Here is a 19,952-nt window from a genome sequence, read left to right as displayed (position 1 = left end):
GATGCTTTTGGCTGCTACAAGGAATCGATTTACTCTACTTGTCATAAAAATCAAAACCAAAACCAGCCCAGCTCCTGGTACACCCTGCATGAAAAGAATGCCTGGCTTGCAGAACTAAACTTCACTGTTCTGCAGTAGATGGGCAGGAGTTAATTACCTTCAGCAAAGGGTTGCATTTCATTACCAGTGAGCCCGACTCCGACTAAATAAAAAAAGCTGGAATGGGAGAGCAATGATCAAAATAAGTGGCCAAAATTCCATGTGATGAGAGGAATGATTTCCCACTGCCAACACTTAAATACAGCTAAGGTGTTCTGCAATTTTACTTCCACAAGCCAGAGGGTTTATTGTAATCCTGATAAATTATAGTAACAGAAACAGGCGAGAAGTGGGACAGAAGAAATGGTAATGCAAAATATAATGGTAATGCAGAAAAGAATGGAGAGAGCCAGTGAGCAGTTTGTTATCATTTATTTTTCTTCAACATATCATTCGGTTTCAGCTGTCTCCCATCTCACCCAGATCCCCACCATTTCTCAGAAATGTCTTTCGATGGCATCTCATTCTCCTCCTGTCTTTCACCATCGCCTCATTATTTCATAACTGTCCCTGAAAGGGCCCGGGCAGGCGACAGAGGAAAGTGAGCAGGGGACGCGGGACCAGCCTGCGCCCCACGCGTCCGCCGCATTTAAGCAGTTTGCAAAAAGCGGGCGGGGGGCGTTGCAAATAATGTTAAATGTGATTAATCTCCCGGATTCCTGGAAATCTGACATGCATGAGTTACAGCGAAACCTCTTTTATTTCGCCATGAAATGCTTTTGCATAATGAGAAAGAAAATGTCCTCTGTGCCCTAATCAACTCTGACAGGTCCTGGACTCCCAAATACTTTTATTTATGGCATTATTTATTTCACCCCTAATAACCGGGGAGGCGAGCCCGCGGCTCGCTCCGTGCGGGGAGAGGAGGGAGGGAGAGCGGCAGGGAGGGATGCCCGGCGGCCGGCGGGGCTCCGCGCCCGGCGAGGGGACACAAAGTTTTCGCGGCGGCCGCCGCTCGGCGGGGCGGGCGGGTCCGGCAGCCCGCGAACCCCTCGGGCCGGGCGGGGCCGGGGGGTGCCCGGGGGCGCTCGCCCCCCGCCGCTGCTCACCTGCCCCGCGGGGGTGCCGGGGGCGGCCGCGGCCCCGCCAGCGCCCGCCTCCCCGCCCGCTGCCATTAGCGGCGATTACCCTAAACACTTGCCGGTCGCCGCCCGTCTCCCTCCAGGCATTGGCGCGGCCGCCTGTCAATCAGGCCGGCGCCCCGCCGCGCCGGGGCTCCGCCGTGCCACAGAGACGAGCCGCGGCGGCGGCAGACACAGCCCCGGAGCGGGGCCGCGCCGCGCCGGGGGAGGCGGCGGAGGATGGAGGAGGAGATGCAGCCGGCGGAGGAGGGGCCCAGCACCCCCAAAATCTACAAGCAGCGGGGTCCCTACAGCGTCCTGAAGACCTTCCCCGGGAAGCGGGCGGCGCTGGCCAAGCGCTACGAGAGACCCACCATGGTGGAGGTGCCCCGCGGGCGCGGAGCGGGGCAGCCCTTCCCGCACGCCGCCGAGCCGCTGCCCTACGCGCCGCACGGCGCCTTCCCCAACGGGCCCGCCCGCCCCGGCGCTGCCCCCGGCGCTGCCCAGGGCCACCCCCGCCCGCCGCCGCCGGCCCCGAGCTCCTCGGGCCGCTACGGCCCCTGCCCGCCGGTGGCGGGGGGCGGCGGCGCGGAGCTGAGCGCAGGTACCCGCAACTCCTCTCTCTCCTCCGCGCAACTTCGCGGGGCACTTTGCGGCGGGCGGGAGCGGCATGGGGCTGCGGGCTCCGCCGCCGAGGCGCGCACCTCTCCCGGGCGGCTGGCGGGGGGCGCGGGGAGCCCCGCTCGGGGCGGCGGCGGGCGGGGACGGGGCTCGGGCACCCCGAAGTTCCCTCGGCGGGCGGGGCCGCTCCCGGCCGGCGGTGCCGGGGCCGTGGGCAGGGTGGCGGCGGCGGGGGCTGTGCCGGCGGCCGCGCAGCACTTGGCGGGGCAGGCGCCGCCGGCCGGTGCGCACCTGCGGGAGGGAGGGAGAGAGGGAGCGAGAGCTGCTGCTGCTGCTGCCGCTGCCGGCGTCGGGGGAGGACGGGGGGAGCCCCGCGCCGGCCGCTCCGCTCAGCCCCGCTCCGCTCCGCCGGGGAGGGCGGCAGGCTGGGGCCGGCTACCGGAGGAGCTGCTGGTAATGGAGAGGCTGCTGATAGAGAGAGCGGTGGTGATTTTAACAGAAAGAAAATAGATCGGCTGCTTGCCTGCACCGTTTTCGTAAGATGCAGTGACAAACAGGAGATCAAATTATTTTTTTTTTCTTTAAAGGTGTAAGATACCGAGATGCTGAACGCATATCTTTCCTCTAGTGATGGCTTGGAGTTAAAAAACCACGTAGATCTTGATATGCAACCTAAATTTGGCATCAGGAAATGGGAAATTGCATCTTTAAGCAGAGTACAATCAAAAATGAATTACAATAAATCCTATATAATTGCATAGGTCATTCTCTTTAATGAGATTTTATTAACCTGACTGTCAAGCTTTTGAGTCAGGCAGATATTTTATCTTCTTCAACTGATAAAAGTGTCAGCTATAAACCACCATATAAATATTCATAAATCTACACATCTGTGGCAGCCTATCAGCATCATTCTTTTGGACATTAAAAGCATTCTAATTACTTTCTGTCTAGCAGAGCTGAAATGCTGCCTGTTATAGTATGTGCTTGGCAGGCATGATTGCTTTTGTTTGCCATCACAAATAGCAGCATCCTATTTTATATACTGATGGTCCAGAATATATTCAGGGTTTGACTGAACAGGATGAATATTATGAAGCACCATCTGGTTTTGATATCATCGGGTATATTAACTCATCTGTTAATTTTTGACACATCATTGATTTATTTATTTAGAAAAATTGGATCCTGTTTTGGTATGTTGCTGTTTGCCTTTGTAACAAATGTGATGACATTTCCTTACTAAACAGGGAGAGACTCTAGTTAATAGGATATATGGCTATGTTCTAATGCCTGTTTATGCTTAGAAGTAGCCTTGTAGTGGATGAATTTAGTATGTCTTGTTACAAATAATTCAAGTACTTTACCAAAAAAGTTTAACACTTGAATAGATTAGCCAGAGAATTCACATCTCTGGGGCATAGTTCTGTGATCCGTGGCAGAAGGTCATCTTTCTGCATGAAATTGCTTCTTATATGAAATGCCCAAATGGTGGTATTTAAGTATTCTTTGTGGCCCACAATCAAAACACTGATGATAAATGTGACACCTACATTCCTTTACAGAAGCAGATGACGCCATGGAAAACATTCAGCTGTCTGGTAGATGATATATGAGACCATATTCACAGCAAAGCCCTCTGGGCTTCAATGAGCGGAAGTTTGGACTTTCTTTTTCCTGACGTCATTGTGCTAACCAGGCCCTAGAGCAGGCTCCAGAGCTTGTCTTTGATTTAGTTCTATGCTAAAGAGAGTGAAGGAACTGCCATGTGTGCCCCAGAGTTCTTTGAGGTCCCTGTCCCTTCAGGTGCACATGCAGTCTTTACTGTAGGTTCCTATATGGGTCCCAACTCACCCTTTGCTCAGGTAAGTGCCAAGAGAAACAGAACAGGAGGAAACAAACCAGAAACTTGCTACAGTGTGTACAAGTAGTATTTTGCACAAGCTGTTACCAGAGGTGGCCCAGAGTTGGAAAGGGGACTGGAGCAGGTCCCTCTGAAGACAGGCTGAGAAAGTGGGGTCTGTTCAGCCTGGATAAGAGAAGGCTGCTTGGGCACCTCATAGGAACCTTCCAGCATCTTAGGAGGGCCCACAGGGAAGCTGTGGAGGAACTCTTCAAGAGGAACTGAAGCGGGACAAGGAGTAATGTGTTCAAACTGAAAGATGGGAAATTTAGGTTAGATATGTGGGAAAAAAATTTACTGTGGGGCTGATGAGGCACTGGAACAGGTTGCCCAGAGAAGTTGTGGATGCCCCATCCCTGGCAGTGCTTAAGGCCAGGCTGGGTGGGTCTTTGAGTAACCTGGTCTAGTGGAAGGTATCTCTGCCCACACCAAGGGGCGAGGAACTAGATGAACTTTAAGGTCCCTTCCAAGCCAAAACATTCTGTGATTCTATAAAGCAATAGGCAAGGCTTAGATCTCCTGGATATTTTAATCCCATAGGTAGGGATGCTTTGCTGAGCTGTGTGCCCATCCTTCCTGCTTGGTGATGGAGGAACACCATGCAGCTTTTTCCTGGGAGCTGTAGCACCACTAGGATGAGCAGGAAGCTATTTGGGACCCCAGTGCTGTATGCATGTGAAGAAATCCCATTGTCCAGAAGCTTGAAATCCTCTTAACTAATGTGTGAGCCAATTTAATAGCACAGGCCACCCCTGGGGAAGCAGAGTTGGGGTTTTGCCCCTGGAAAGTGAGAGCATTTGCATGTTCTCCATGCATAGTTGCCCTGTACTTTGGCCAGCACCTGTGGGGTCTCTGTGCTCCCCACAGAGCGAACAGGCCCAGAACACCTCTCAGCCAGAGGTTCATCTCCAGTGATGGGTGGGTGTTGTAGGGAGGGACAGATCATCCCTTAGAAGGTGTCCAGCTGCATGTGCATTCTCCACAAGGCAGTCACCATCCATGATGTGTACAGTTTGCCCACTTAGTTTATCCTCAGCTCTTGGTAGGTGCTTACTTGAATAAAGGGGTGGAGTGCTGTAGGGCATATTTTTGGCAAACCCACTTCCTAGGTTCAGAGCTATCCCTCTTTTTGCTGATACCTTTTCACTTGTGCAGGCAACAGTGAGCAAGGAGCCAGTAAAACACCACTCCTGGGATGCCCAACTCTGTGCCAACAACTTAAACACTTAATGCAGGTGATTCCTAAACTTCAGGCATGATATTTCTGGCCCCTTGAGATTCACAGCTCCAAGTTTGCTTTTGAAAGTGGGCACCTCAAACACAGTCACGACTGAAGATGCTTCCATATTTTTGCAGCTTTTTCTAATGGTTAGAACTCTTCCCAAGGGTAACCAGATTTTCCCTTGGTTGCTCTCTAAGAGACCACTCTCACCTCCAGACTCCAGCAGAATTGCAGGAAGAGGGGCTGGGGAAAGGAAGGAAAACAGGAATTCTCCACCCAGTGCCATGGTGAAAAAAAAATTAGTTTGAGACCCCATCATGCAGGGAAAGATCCTGCATGAGAAATGTCATCTTACAATGAGAAATGTGAAGCTGCACTGAAACACAATCCTCCTCTCTCCTCTGGAGGTTACTCTGACTGCTGTTGATGCTGTGAGCCACACAGATGGATTCATGCAAAGCACCAGCATATACCTATTTTCTTCTATAAAATATAAATTCTTTATTAATCTATCCACATTATTTTACTGGAATGAAAACTATCTGTCTTTGGTAGTATGTGCATTGAACAGTCCCATAATCCACCAAAGAAAGTCCTTTTCCTTAGGAAAGCATGATGTAGACCTTACAGTGCAGCTTCAATTTTAGGGTGGGCTTTCATGGAAAGCAGAGGAAGAAGAGCAGAGCTGGTAACACCTGTTAGCAGTGCCAAAAACATGGCATATTTAAAATGACCGGTTAATGAAGCTCTGTTATGCCCAAACAGAAAAACAGTTTGTTCCATGAACAGCTAAGATGAAGATCAGTGTTTTGACCTTACCTTAGAAATTGTGAGCCCTCATCTGGAAGCCGATCTCTCAGATAAGTACTGAAATGGCCAGACACTTGTAGTCTTAATCCACTGGACTGTCCTGATGATCTGTATGCAAAATGCCCAAGAAAATGTTGTGTAGTCATTGGAGGTGTCACATGCTCTCGATTTTGTGACTTAAGCACAATATTTGCAGCAGTGGTCATATCTAAAAATATAATGACCAAGTCTCTGTGCTTGGATAAAGGCCAGTTTGAGGGGTACAAGGCTGCTGCCCCAGGATCTCAATTAATAAAAATATTGTAATAAACAGATCAAGAAATACAAATAATCAGGTGAGAGGGCTGAGTCACTGCAAGGTGAAGAGTGAGACAATTGGAATTGCTAAGGAACCTGAACGTCACAATCTTGCTGAAAATTAAATACCAATGAATACATTCCCTGCAGGGGAGAATGTATGGTATTCAGACCCACTCAATATTATAAAGATGACTTTTTAAACCAGCTGCCCGAGAATACAAAGGAAAGTTTGGAAAAGCCACAACCTCAATCCAGAGCCACTGAGACCCAACAAAATCCTTATTAATAAAGCTGTCTGATCTAAGTATTGAAAAAATCCTTAGGTGTGGGAAAAGCTGAAGTTATACCTGCCAGATTTTCCAGACATCTTTTTTGATGCATTAGTTAATGTAAGTTATCAGAGTGAGTTTCAGACATATTAAACCCTGTTTTCAGTCTGGCAGTTGAGTAGCTGAGAACCTCCCCTAGTCCCAGAGTCAGTGAGAAAATGATGTAAAGATGGATGCTGTGTCTGGAGTTGGTACCTGATTTCCCATATGATAGTATCTTCTGGTTGCTTGCAGTCCCAAACAATCCAGTCAGGAATACTTGTGCTTTTAGCAGTTTAATCCTGTTCTCTTAGCACTTCATGGGTCTTAGGCAGCAAGTCCACCTCCAGGCAAATGTCTAGTTAAAGTCAATAGAAGCTCTGTAAGGCTAAAGACTCTGGGGTCTGAGACATTAGAATTACATGGTTGGTGAGCAAGGTAATAAGGAAAAGGAATATCACAATAAGACTTTAATAAACTGCTTACACTGTTTGAGTCCAGTGCAGCGATTTCACTGGAATCCTACTTTCATAGAAAATACATACATTATGTTAAATCAATTAAAAATCATAGATTGGTGTTTATTCAGTAGTAATCACATAAAAACAACTTTTTGTCATTTCTTAAGTGATTAGACATTGCACAGTGCTTGCATTTCTAATTATAGGCAGTCTGTAAAAGCTGAAATCCCAATTTCTACAATATATGCTAATGGACAACATTTTTTTTTCTCCATCATAAGAAATAACTGCAGTTATCATTCTCATTTAGGGTTGTTCAGACTGTGGGTGTGTGCACTATTACTGGTGTAAAAGTCTCTTCAAAGTAGAACCTACTTCAGCATAGAGACAGAGATTTCCAGAATATGTGCTGAGGGCGTCCCTCACTATTGCTGTCCAGCAGTACCCAGGAAAAAAAAAGCATTTGTGATCTCTGGGTTAGCCTTTCAGATGAGCCCTGCTTTGTCATGGCTCATTTTTATGTCTTTGGGTATGGGTTGAAGTTAAGAAAAACATCAGTAATTGCTGTTATTGTGTCTTTGTAATAGATCTGATACTGAAGATTAGATCAATAATGTCATTTCTGTATAAAATTTCAGTTACATTTTAAACCATTATCACAGTGAATATGCCTAATGCATTAAATTTTAAAACAAAACTAATAATGAATTTAATCTTTACAGATGTTAATGTGTATTTTGGTATTCTTCAAAACTAGTAATTTGAATGTCAGGTTACCTTTTGCTGTTTTTAGAATAAACCATAATATTGGAGTAACATCTCTTACATGAGTCTAATCCCTTTTCAGTTGTTTCGTTCATATCTTGTCCCCATGCAACAAGGATATGCAAAGAATACGTAACTGTTTTGTGAACAGAGACAATAATGATTAAAATACAAGCCGTATAGATGACTTCAGGTCTGGAATCAGATTATAGGATTAAAATGAATGAAAAAACCATTCTGTAGTAGGATTGCAAAGTTACAGTCAATATCATCCTGTAATAATTTTAAAGGGGAAATGTGGAAAGAAGTAAAACAAAGAAAGCACATCTTGGGGTTTTTAGTGATGCTTGAATTTCCTGATTTCCTTTTGGTTTAAAGCTGCCATGTCACCAGGATTCTGTTCTTCTAATTCATGTTACATCTCCTGTGTTGTTTTGCAGTGGCATTGGTTGTAAGGGTTAAAGACAGCTGGCCTTAGGTTAGTGTAGGAGAGGAGAAGGAGAGGCAGTGGGTGATGGACCTGGCACCTCATTGGCACCCGCTTGCACTGTGCATTTCTGCCCTTTGCAGTTTAGTGTGGACAGAGGGTATTGCATAAAGCTTTGGGTCTGAGAGGTGTTGTAGAAACCTGCCTTCATTAGTCTGAGCCCGTCTCCAGGAGTGTGATGTGGCTCATAAACACAGGAGGCTGATGCTGAGGATGCTTGCAGTGGTCTTAGGGCCACTCCAGTCCTTCCCCTGGGCAATCCCTGCATGGCCCCAGGCAGCCTCATGGCCCAGCACTGGGCTTGGGCTTGCTCTGCCCAGGACCCTCAGGTTCCTGTTTTTTCAGTCCTCAGGAGATCACATCCTTGGGTTTTGTGCCAGGGACGGCTCCTCTGGCTGCATTTGAGGCTGAAAGTATTTGTATGCTGCTTCAGCTCTGCCCTCTTTCAGAGGTCTGGAGCATGGTACAAATGCAAATTAGTGTTGTTTCAAATATTCTTCAGGTCAGCTGTAGTGACCTCAGTGTAAAGTAGATTTTCCACCAGATAGTGGTAGATCTTGCAGAAGTGCTGTGAAAAGTGCTGTGGTATTTTCAGGGTCCCCCGTCGTAGGGAGAAAATGATGACTCTGACTCCATGTTCTTAGAAGGCTAATTTATTATTTTATTATATTATATTAAAGAATACTATACCAAAACTATACTAAAGAATAGAGAAAGGATACAGACAAAAGGCTAAAAGAAGAATAATGAAAAACTCGTGACTCTGTCCTCAGAGTCTGACACAGCTTGACAGTGATTGGTCATTAAGTCAAAACAATTCACATGAAACCAATGGAACAATGACCGGTTGGTAAACAATGTCCAAACCACATTCCAAAGCAGCAAAACACAGGAAAAGTGAATCAGATAATTATTGTTTTCATTTTTCTCTGAGGCTTCTCAGCTTCCCAGGAGAAGAAATCCTGGTGAAGGGATTTTTCAGAAAATATGACGGTGACAAAAAGTGCCACCCCGTAAATGGCTGAATTCTGAACATTTCTGGTTTTTATGTGTCATGACTGTGATGACGCTACTGATGAAGTTATGGTAAATGAAGGTCTAGGGTGCTCAGTCTCATGTATCTGTAGCAGGTTGCCTTTTCAACAGTAAATGCGTTTGTCACTTTCTAAAAGTCAAGCCTGCCTGAGAAGTGCTCTCCAAAATTGGCACTGCTTTAACCTACCAGTCTTTTTTTTTCTTTTGCAAAATGTTAGTTACATCTGTTTAGATACCTAGAGGAAATTAGCTTTGAATAAGGTAAAAAAATTTAAAAGGTACTGTTTTTGCTGGGGAGCCTAACAGGTGGTATCATAAATATCCTGGTCATTTCCTGTCTGGTTCCAGGAAGTATTATAGCAGCTTGAGCTATACATGTAGACATTGCAGAAATGAGCCATCCTGCTCTGTAGGTTTAGCTTGTAGCTGCTATTGCTCCCTGAGACATGACGCCTCCTGTCATGAGAGGAAAGCTGACTAGGTGCAGCACGGCATCCCTGTCCTAATGCCAGAGCTGAGCTGCTGTCTCCAGAAACTGCTGCAGAAACAATCCTATGCAGAGTTTCCTGACTGTGTGCTGAGCATCTTGAAGAACTCCACTCTCCACTGTGCCATACTGGCCTGCCTGCAAACCTGCAGCCATGCCTTTGCTTGATTTAAGGAGAGGGGTTTGTGCTTATCACTCTGGGTAGTTCCTGGACATATCTGGAACCAAGAGCAAAAGGAACAGAAGCAAAGTCCATTGAATTTAGGGTCAGTTGTGTGGAGTGTTCCGTGCCCAATGTCAAACAAGTGCATCAAAGACAAAAAGGAGAAATAACAAAGCTTGGAAGCCTTGTTGGAGAGCAACTGGGCATAGGACAAAGGTATGGTGCAAAGTCCTACAAGTATGTAGAGTTAATGCCCTCCAACAGCTTGAAATAGGCTTTCTGGGCAGTACTTACTTGAACTTGTAGCAAATTGGATGTAATTTGTATTTTCTTCCCCATTTTCCTGACTTAATCCCTCTGAAAGAAGATGTCAGTAGGCAGTGTCTATCATCACAATGCATTTCTGATTAACAGCAAGGTCACAAGGGCACTCTCAAAATAGAAACAGAGTCAGGATTGTTTTAAATCACAGTGTTGCAGAAGTATTAAAGCAGAAGGCATAATTTTAATATGTTCAGAAATAAAATGCATGCTACTGTAAACAGTTGTGTACATTCATCTAGCTGCTACTGCCTGGCATAACCTCTTGCATTAGGTTTCTGTGATTCATCTTTTCTTTTGTTGCAGAGAGTCGAATGATTCTGGATGCCTTTGCTCAACAATGCAGCCGGGTTCTAAGTCTCTTAAATTGTGGTGGAAAACTGCTGGACAACAATCACTCTCAGTCCATGATTTCTTGTATAAAGCAGGAAAACCCAAATTATAGTGAAAGACAAGAGCACTGTCAGCTCGGGAAAATGGTCCATAGTCAGACGTCAGACATTTTAGACATAGAGATGCAGTATATGCAAAAGAAACAACAAACCTCAGCCTTTCTGAGAGTTTTTACTGATTCCCTTCAGAACTATTTGCTTTCTGGGAGCTTCCCTTCTCAGAACACCTCATCAATAAATGATTTTAGCCATTTGGCAGATGTGGATCCACTTTCAGCCTCTCCAGTACACACTTTAGGTGGATGGACATCTCCAGCAACATCGGAATCTCATGGTCATCCATCATCTTCTACACTTCCAGAGGAGGAAGAGGAGGAAGAGGAAGAAGGTTACTGCCCTCGGTGTCAAGAGCTAGAGCAGGAGGTAATTTCATTGCAACAAGAAAATGAAGAGCTTCGTAGAAAGTTGGAGAGCATTCCAGGTAAATAATCTCCTGCCATGAAATGTTGCCGTTGAGTGATAAAAATAATGTGGGTGATGGTTTATTTCAAGTTCTAGTATTTTTTAAAGGTTGAAATCATAAGAATCAAACACTGGAATTTGTCTCCAGCCAAAATTCCTATAGCTGTGCCCACTGGAAAATTACCTGCTGATATTCATCTCTATGAATATTGAGTCCTACACTAGTAAGGTATGTTCAGGTGGGATGTACTTGTAATCCCATATTCCAAATATAAATTTGGTGGTTTGTCATAGTAATTTCAAACATATGCTTTCATAACTCTTGGGGGTTTTTTTGTTTTTTTTGTTGTTTTTTTTCTTTTTTTTTTTTTTAATTGCCATTACAGCTTATAAACCTAACTCCTTTTGAAGCTCCTTCCTTTTGGTTACTTAAGGAAACTATTCAAAGTTATATCCATGGTTTTACCTGAAATAATTTTGGCTTTTACTTTGAACAGTTTCTCTTAAATTGCTGCTAGCTTAGTGAGAAGCATTACTACATCTCCTCCCATTCGTCTTCAAATAAATCTGAAAAAAAAAAAACCTACAAAAACCTAACAACTTTTCCAGTTCAGCAATACCTAGAAGCCACTGGGAGAGAGAAAGAATTCAAATAGAAACCCCTTCTGTGAAAAGCTTCTCTTGCTCTTTACACCTAGGACCTCTCACTTTTCAGGTGAGCCAAGATACTTGAAGAGTGGAATGGGATAAGAACAAAGTATCTTGGACCTGTATTTTTAAACTTTCAGCACAGGCAAAAATACACCTCAAATAGTAATACTAAAGGCAAATTGGAATTTAGCAAAGAAAGAAGCATACATCATGCTTTTGACACATATAAACACTAGGGAACTGCACCTTTTTTACCTGAACTCAAGGTCTTAGAGTAGATCCGTAAAGAGTTAATTGAGCTGATCTCAGAATGGCAGAAAAGCATGTCTAGTACAACATGAGCTGCAAGAGAGAAAATAACTTCAAAGATGCTAACTATGCAGAAAGGAAGAAGGCAGTAACCAATTACTGCCCCAACATGTAGAGGCAGTTGCAAAATCTGAGCAAAATGCAAGCAGTAGTCTTCATCATTCTTCTCCCCAGCTATCAGTGATGAACTGTGCATTATTTGTATCATATCATGTTTTTCTTTTGTGCATTGGTCCATAGGGATGCTGGCAAATCCCATAAGCAGCATTGTTCAGTGCAAAGAAAACCCAAAATTTAGAGTAACTCCCTCACCTCTCCCAAAAACATAGAGTTACCATGACTCATGCACTCTCAGTGGTTTCAGCAGGGGTTAGTACATCATCTGGAACTGTGTGACAAAGAGAATTGTGTGGACTTCGACTCCTGGGGGGTCCTACCTTCAGGTGTAAGACCAGAAGTGATCCTGTAGGGTCCGTAACCTCACTGACAGCTTTCATTCAGTCACCTGTACTGAACACAGTGATTTATTTTTTTTTAACTTTCACTAATGCATAACTTGTATTTGACTCAAGTAGTATCTCATACAGCCTCCAGTTTCTGGTGGCAGTGGCTGTATCCCTTAGCTGACATTTCGTTCCAATGCTTAATGACACTGGTGAAACTATGTGCCTTGTTCCCTGCCTGACTACCTGAAATCAGCTTTTAGCCATTGACTTTTATGCTTTGCTCCACTAAATGAAGTACTCTATAGGTCTTGGTACTTCTTCTGATTGAAGGTACTTACAGACTGAAAGCTGACTTAATTTCCATTTTAAATAAACAAAGCAAACAGTACTGTTTAAAACTCCTCAAATTACCTGAATCCTTCTTTGCAGTTTTTTTCCTCCCCTTCTGCTAATTTCTTTAAAATCTGGGCACTGGAAATGCCTGCAATATGTTCCCATGAGCCTGATCAAAGGTGAATAGACTCTTCACTTGTACCTGTGGTTTCCCTGGTGGGTTGTGCAGCTGAGCTTCTCATTCTGTGCACATTTCTTCCTAAAAGTACACGCTTTGTATTTGTCTGTGTTCATGTACTAAGTGTTCCAGATTGTCCCACTTGCCCACTGTTTGCTGATTTCTCAGTTTCTGTATCATCCAGAATTTTTCAAATTGTTTTTAAATTAACTTTGTGATACTGGTTAGGAATGTTGAATAGTTTTGAAGGTGTTGTTAGTTCTTGTTGGGCCTTTCTAGAAACTTGCCTATTAATGATGATTCCTGCAGTGACAGATATTTGAGATGTCAATAGCAGGTTCCTGATACATATTTGGTTTGGTCTGCTGGTGTTGTGTTGCTACTTTTGCAGTCAGCTAACTCATGGTAGGCATGACATGCCCTTCAAGGGCTGGGTATCTTACATTGTTCAGCCCAGCTTTTTCAGGCAAATCTATATACTTATCAAAGAATGACAATCAGGTTAGTCTGGCAAGTTCTACTTTCCATAAGACCATTTTGACTGGAATTAATTGTATTCATATTCTTTAGTTCTTTATCATTTGAATCCCATTGTGATTGCCTGTATTTTGCCAGGATTAATGCTAGGTTAAACAGCAAGTATTTAGCTGGGTCATCACACTTACTCTTTATCTCCCTTTAAAAGTGATAAACATGCATAATCATAGTCATTTTACACCCCCCAGGAGTCATGAAACTCCTTGTTTACAGAGTATCAAAGGAAGCAGACAAACATAAAAGATGTGCAAGGAAGTAGGACTTCATCTGCCAGCATAAAATCATCATCAGATACATCTGCTGCTTTCTGGTGACATATTCAGATAGATCTGAAGTGACCCATGTGTTTGCAGAAGTGTTAAGAGCCACAGAAGTCCCTCAGATTTTGCTGCATGGTAGAACAGAAATCCTCAGGCAGTCACACGGCCACCACTGAGCAAAGTTAATCAAAAATCAGCTAAAGGCAATGTCTAATTATTTTTGTCTCTCGTGTTCATTTTGCTCCTGTGAGCTCCTACTCCCAAAAAAGCTGGCAGAATTTTTTCTGTGTTGCCCAGGTCTATATGTAAGCAGGAGCTTACTTTCTGTGCCTTTTTTTTTGACCCATGAAGATGCCTCGGGAGGGAGACAGAAAGCCCTCTGCAGAGTGTCAGTGTTGTGTGCCACCATTTATCACATCAAAGTAACCTCAGAGCCCAAACTTCCTTCCCTGCGTGTTCATCCCCCTCGTTCAGGCCGTCCGCGGGGCCAGGGGAGGCACTGAGCGTGGTGGGGAGGCAGCCAAGGGGGCAGCCAGGTGGGTGTGAAGGCTGCCATGCTGTCCCCATGGAGCCACTGAAAGGGCAGGACGTTTTTACAGGGTGGTTTCTGTTCCCAGGCTTGGGGAGCGGGTGCAGAGCCGCTGGCTGGGCTGGCAGGGGACCCTGTGGGGCGATGGCGGCGCGCGCCGTGCCCTCCCCACGGGCACTGAGGCTCCACCAGCAACTCTGCCAGCAGGATATAAAAGCACCAACCCCTCCCTTCTGCTGTATAATATGAATCATTCTATCCTTCTCCTGAAATACTTTGCATTTCTTTTTTTTACTTTCCATATGCAAAAGCCCTTTTAAAATCCATGAGAGTTTGCGATCTAAAAATAGTTGCCGCTATACATCTCTGCCTCGAGCTTTGCAAAGCAAGGCTCACAAAGAGACTACCACAAAAAAGAGTGTTTTCTCTGCAGATGTAAAGGCAATCACACTTTTTTCTTTTTTTTTAACAAATATTACAGAAGACATATCCTCCTGTAGCTTTTGGACACAGAAAATAAGATTTTTCAGTTTTCAGGACTCTGCCCTGTTGCTGTAGAGCCCTTCAGTTCTGTAGGATCTTTCTGCCTGTAGCCCAGCATCACTCTTTGGCATATCACCACAGGAGAGAAACGATTACATGGATAGAATACCCCATATATTTTGGTTGCTGGATGGGTAGATTTTTTTTCTCAAAGAAACCCCATTTGATTTGACTGAAACAATACTTAATTTTGTGTTAAAACTTAATTGTTCCAGCTGTAGAATAAATGAAGAATAATTTATATTTTAGTGCTTGGGGTTTAAAGCAGTGCAACTTCTTTCAGCTTGTCCAGTTTTCCCAATAGTTATTTTTTTAGGGCAAAATATTAACCAAGAATTTTCAGTTTTCAATTCAACTGAACGGAAGAGAAGCCGAATTTTCATTCGGTGTGTTATCATGTCTTCCTCTGAAAAATAATTGAAGTTTAGATAATTCCTGGAAGGAATTACCTAGATTGGCAACATCATCATTGATTCTTTAAGGTTTTGAGATCATTAAGAACCAAACAAAGTAATCCATGTACATGAGAAGAAAAGTGTCTCCTAGTTTCTTTCCTCTGTATAGAAATGACTGTGGCTGTGAAACTTTCCCAATAGTAAATCTAAAGACATATTTGTGGAGCTGCATACAAGACATGGATTTTAACCATGAGGATATTAAACAGCTCTTCATTATAATCAGCATGATTTTTTCACACTTTTTATCTGAAAGGGAAAAAATATTTCCAGGTGATTAAAGCAAAGGTCTATAATCATGAGTTAGGGTTTGTCTCCTGGTGCTCCCAGTTTTGCTGCACGGTTTTGGATAAAGCAATCTGAAAGTAGTAAAAAGTTGTGATTTAGTAAGTATATGAAGCAGTGTGTGACAAATTCAATGATTATTCGAACTTTGTTAGCCCAGCAGCAAAAAATACTCCAGCAAATAGCAGAGGGATGGGGAAGGAAAACCCCCTCAAATGTTGAGTCCTGGTCACCTATAGAGGCTGCATTCATGGTGGATGGAAGTAGCCAAAGCAAAGTGGGATTTGCAGGTAAATTTAATATCAGTGTAATTGAAAAGTCAGACAAGTTTTCCAGGAGGTTTTGTATGCTCAAGGCTTGACTCCTCTTCCTGACTATTGGATGATACAATAAAAGATATTACTTTTCCCTACAAATCCAGTCTCCTTTATACTTTCAGAGCCTCATGTTTCCAAAGAGCCTACCACAACCACAGTGTAGATAAAGCAGCCATCAAGGGTTATGATGAACACTTTTTCATGTCCTTTTTTTTGTCCTTTTTCTTGATGTTCACATTTAACCACTTCTTTGGTTTCCCTTGATGTTCTGGATGTTTTGGTCTGATCTGTGGCCTCGTTCTGCTCTTCAGCTTCAAAGTGTGAAGTTACAGTGAGAAGAGAGAGCCTCGAGCACGGTCACCCAGTGTTGGGCACAAGAACCCCTTTGAATTTGTAGCACAGCTTTGCTTGCTGCTGGGGGGGACAGCTTACTTTGCTAAAGCAACCTGAGTACAAAAACTTACTGAAACATGTAATTGCAGCAGACCAGGGCTTGCTTTCTCTTTTTTCTCTGTGTTTCTGGATACAAACCCACAAGAATTTGGGAGATCGGGTTTCTCAGCCAGCTTGGGATACCAGAGCTGGTGAGAATTTTTTTGGGGAGCTGCAGTTCAGCCTGTCAAGGATGAACTCCCAGGTCTCAGCTTTGGTTTGGCCTTTGCAGGTAAACATTTGGTTTTTAGTGCCACAAACTGCTGTCCCTTCTCACAGGGGACTTCCTGGTTTCCCTGTTAGTTACCAGCAGTAGAAATGTGTCGTAGAGGGGTTTGCAGAGGATGTCCCCTCCAAAGGGAAGACTTCACTGCTGAATGGAACCATAAGAAGAGGCTCCTTCTAATGAGTGATGGAAAGTGAGAGAGCACAGACTCTATAAAAGCCACAGGAGCATGTGGCAGCATCACTTAAATGAGATGCACAGCTGCCTCGTTTTATCTCTTTTAATCTGTTGTTTATGCAGAGGTGTATATCCCAGGGGCATATGGGAGGGGAACATTCTTTTTTCTGGAAGAAATCTATTGCAAAAGAAAATTAAAAGTACAATGGCTTTTCAGATGCAGATTTATAGAAATTAAATTATTTGCCTGGAAAACACAGCTGAGAGGGATTTTTTAAGTAATGGGATATTTCCTTGAATTTTTCTCCCTTCCCTGTTTTCAGCTGGCATGTAGGTCAGTTTAGGAAATCTTTAACACCCTCCTACAGATTGTGTCAATTCTTTTGATTTCTGCTTTATGCTTTCGCTACAAATGAATGCTGGTTTTATTTTACCATCCAGTCACAAATATCCAAATTTGCAGGCTCTTGAGCACTGAGATCAGTTCCTCCCCTATCTTTCCTTGCCCCTTGCTGTTTTTCCAGCCCATCACACTCCAAACAAACTCATCTTCTTGGACCATCCATGCAGCTTTTGCTGGCTTTCAGCTGACTATTGAAATAAATGACCGTATGAGCTAAAATAATCCAAGCCATGCACACTTGTTCAAATCTCAGGCAGCAAAGGCATCTCCATTAATGCTATAAGAAATTCACACAGCCCTGTGGTTCGTCAGCACGTTCCCTATCATTTGTTACATCTTTTTGACAGTCGAGCATCAATTTAGAAATGCCCTGCAATGAACTGGGAAGGAAGCGCTGCTCAAGGTCAGGTGAAGGAGGACACAGAGCAGAGCTGAGCCAGGCTGAGCTAACAGCTGCTGGCCTGAGCAGGCTGCAGTACATGTACACCCTTCCCAATTTTCCTCCCCTCTGGTGAGGCAGAGCTAAGTGGTCTCGAGTGCTAAGGGATTCATCTTCTGCAGAGCACCAAGAGGAATACCAGCCAGTGTCAGCTACAGAGCACAAAATCTTATTGATTGCAGAATAACCAGATTTCTTACTGTCTGTTTATGGGGCTGAGGGACTGCAGAGTCACACACAGCCAAACTGGGTGAGCCCTCCCATCTCACTGGGACTGTCTGATGCTGCAGGAGAGGTTGGAGAGACACTTTATTTACCTTGGAGATGTGCAAGCCCAAGCGTCTCTTCACAGTGCTGTGCTTTGGCAATGCAAACAGCCCTGGAATGTTTTACACTGAAGGCTGCAGTGGAATTTTGGGTGAATAAATGAGAGTTCTCATTGTGACAGATATCAGCGTAAGTCATGTAAGTGATTGTGTCCCAGTAACAATTTATAATGAGCAAAAACCCAGCTCAAACCAATAATAGGGATGCTCGTGGCCCTTCATAAAAATTTGGAAACAATTATCAGAGGCAGAGGTTTAAAAAGAAAAAAAAATGGAATGAGTGATAATTGGGAAACATTAAAAACATGTCACTGAAGGCCCCAAAAGATTATCTAAGAGGAGAAGTATAATGCTGATTACAAAACCAACCGGTTTAGAGGGAAAGTAAAGGAAGAATTAGAAACATAACAAATGGATTCAAGGGGAAGTTAATGGTGATGTGTAAAAAGCAGTTGTATCAGTGGTAAACTAATGATTAAAATGAAATGTGGAGCATTGTCTAGAGAAGGCTCCTTTTCCCTGGCAAAATAAAGGAAAAATATGTTATCCTAAGAACAGTGTCGGACCATTATCAGACAGAAATAGATTTTATCAATAATATGGAACTGTTCATTGTCTATTTCTGTTCTGGTACTTGTGGAGGACAGCATGATGCAGTCACACCAATATAATAGTGATGGTAAGCAGGTAGAAATATTTTCCCTTTCCAGTGTAACTCTGGGTGTTACCACACATTCATCAGCAGCCTCAGTGCCTGTCCCAGCTGCTCCCAGTGCTGGGACTCTGGAGAGCAGTAGCTGCTTGCACACCACAGCTTTTCCTCCCTAAGTGCGCATCAGCTCACTACCAAAGGCTCAAGGCAGCTGCTACCCAAGGGCGATGTTTGCAAAGCCAGGAGGTTTGGACAGCTCACTTCAGGAGCTAAACCCAACATGAAAAACACAATTCTGACCATCGTTTTTCTTTATGCTTTGTAATATTTTGGATGCTTCAGAAGACTGAAAGATGGAAATAGTATCTGATTTTTTTTAAAGGACATATCCTGGATGATGGTGATTTCGTTGGCCTGATACTGAGCCAGACAAACTAATTGCACAGCTGATGCCAGCTTCAATTAATAGAGTGCTAAACCAGAATAATGGCATTAGTACCAGGCTACATCTTGCCAAATTATGGTTTTGATGAGATGAAAAGTTTCGTTGATGAGTATTGCAGATATTCAGGGTGTTACATAACATTAAATTACAAAACACGATTTAAAAATACAAATATATTTGTATTCGGGAAATTCGGGAAAACTGCCATGATGCAGTTGAATTTCTGGAGGGATATTTTATGTGAAACTGTTCACAGCCCATGTTTTTAATACTTTAATCCATGAGCACACAGTCATTGCTTACAGCTTGCAAGAGGTGCAGAGGCAGCTGTGAGGAGGATGTGAGGTGACAGACCTGGCTGATCTCTGTGTGCTGGGGCACAGAGAACATGGCTCTGCTTGGCTTCAGCTCCTGGGAAATGCACTGGGAAAGGCACTGAATGCCTTCAGTGCCCTGAGAAAGGCTTTGGGAAGTCACAGTGACTTTCTGCTTGGGTGTTGATGCACAGCTTGGCCAAAAAACCCACAGCCATCAGCTGTACAGACAGGAGATGTAAGGAGGTGGAGGGACTCTGCTTTTAGTGGGAGCCCAGCACCTCTGGAAGGTCAGTGTTGGGCTTAGCAAAGAAAAAATGGAGAAATTACTTTACCTCCATTAAGTATGTAACAAGTAACAGGCATTTTCCATTTTTCCAAAAAATTCTGTAAACTCCAGTTTGAAGGAAAACAAAATGCAGACTTGAAATAAGGTTTATGTTCCTGTGGGTAGAAACTGCATCACTGGGGGATGACTGCTTGAGTTCCGTGGTGTTTTACCCACTGATGCTGTCTGTTGCAAGGAGGATTTAGTCCAGGGAGTCACTGTCCTGTGTGGCAGCTCGGGCTGAGAGACCATAGCCTGGATTTTGTCATTGGCACAGGGTGTGACCACCACAGTCACTGTCCAACTGTTCATTAGAAATTAGGGTTCTTTGCAGAGAAAGCTGTGACAAGCTGTGCTGAATAAGCCCTTGTTACAACATACAGATACCTAGAATAACAACATCTTAAACTTGGATCAATGGCAGCAAACACCTGCCCCTCCTGCGTGTGTCCTGGTTAACATCTTAGCCA

At 44.1% G+C, this 19,952-nt stretch overlaps 1 protein-coding gene across 2 annotated transcripts in view; it reads left to right on the top strand.

Annotated features, from left to right (window-relative positions):
- Positions 1-1,315: 1,315 nt before the first annotated feature.
- The window catches only part of BEND4 (BEN domain containing 4), a 31,497-nt gene continuing 12,860 nt past the window's right edge, over positions 1,316-19,952 (top strand). For both annotated transcript variants that reach the window (XM_064710324.1, XM_064710325.1), the window contains exons 1-2: positions 1,316-1,764; positions 10,350-10,916. In XM_064710324.1, coding sequence (XP_064566394.1) covers positions 1,401-1,764; positions 10,350-10,916 — 931 coding nt within the window. In that variant the 5' untranslated portion in view covers positions 1,316-1,400. The remainder of the gene's footprint in view (positions 1,765-10,349; positions 10,917-19,952) is intronic.

Source organism: Zonotrichia leucophrys, chromosome 4, assembly GCF_028769735.1.
Source record: "Zonotrichia leucophrys gambelii isolate GWCS_2022_RI chromosome 4, RI_Zleu_2.0, whole genome shotgun sequence".
Classification (NCBI taxonomy): Eukaryota; Metazoa; Chordata; class Aves; order Passeriformes; family Passerellidae; genus Zonotrichia; species Zonotrichia leucophrys.
The sequence above is the reverse complement of the archived record's forward strand: the minus strand, read 5'-3'. Positions and strand labels throughout refer to the sequence as shown.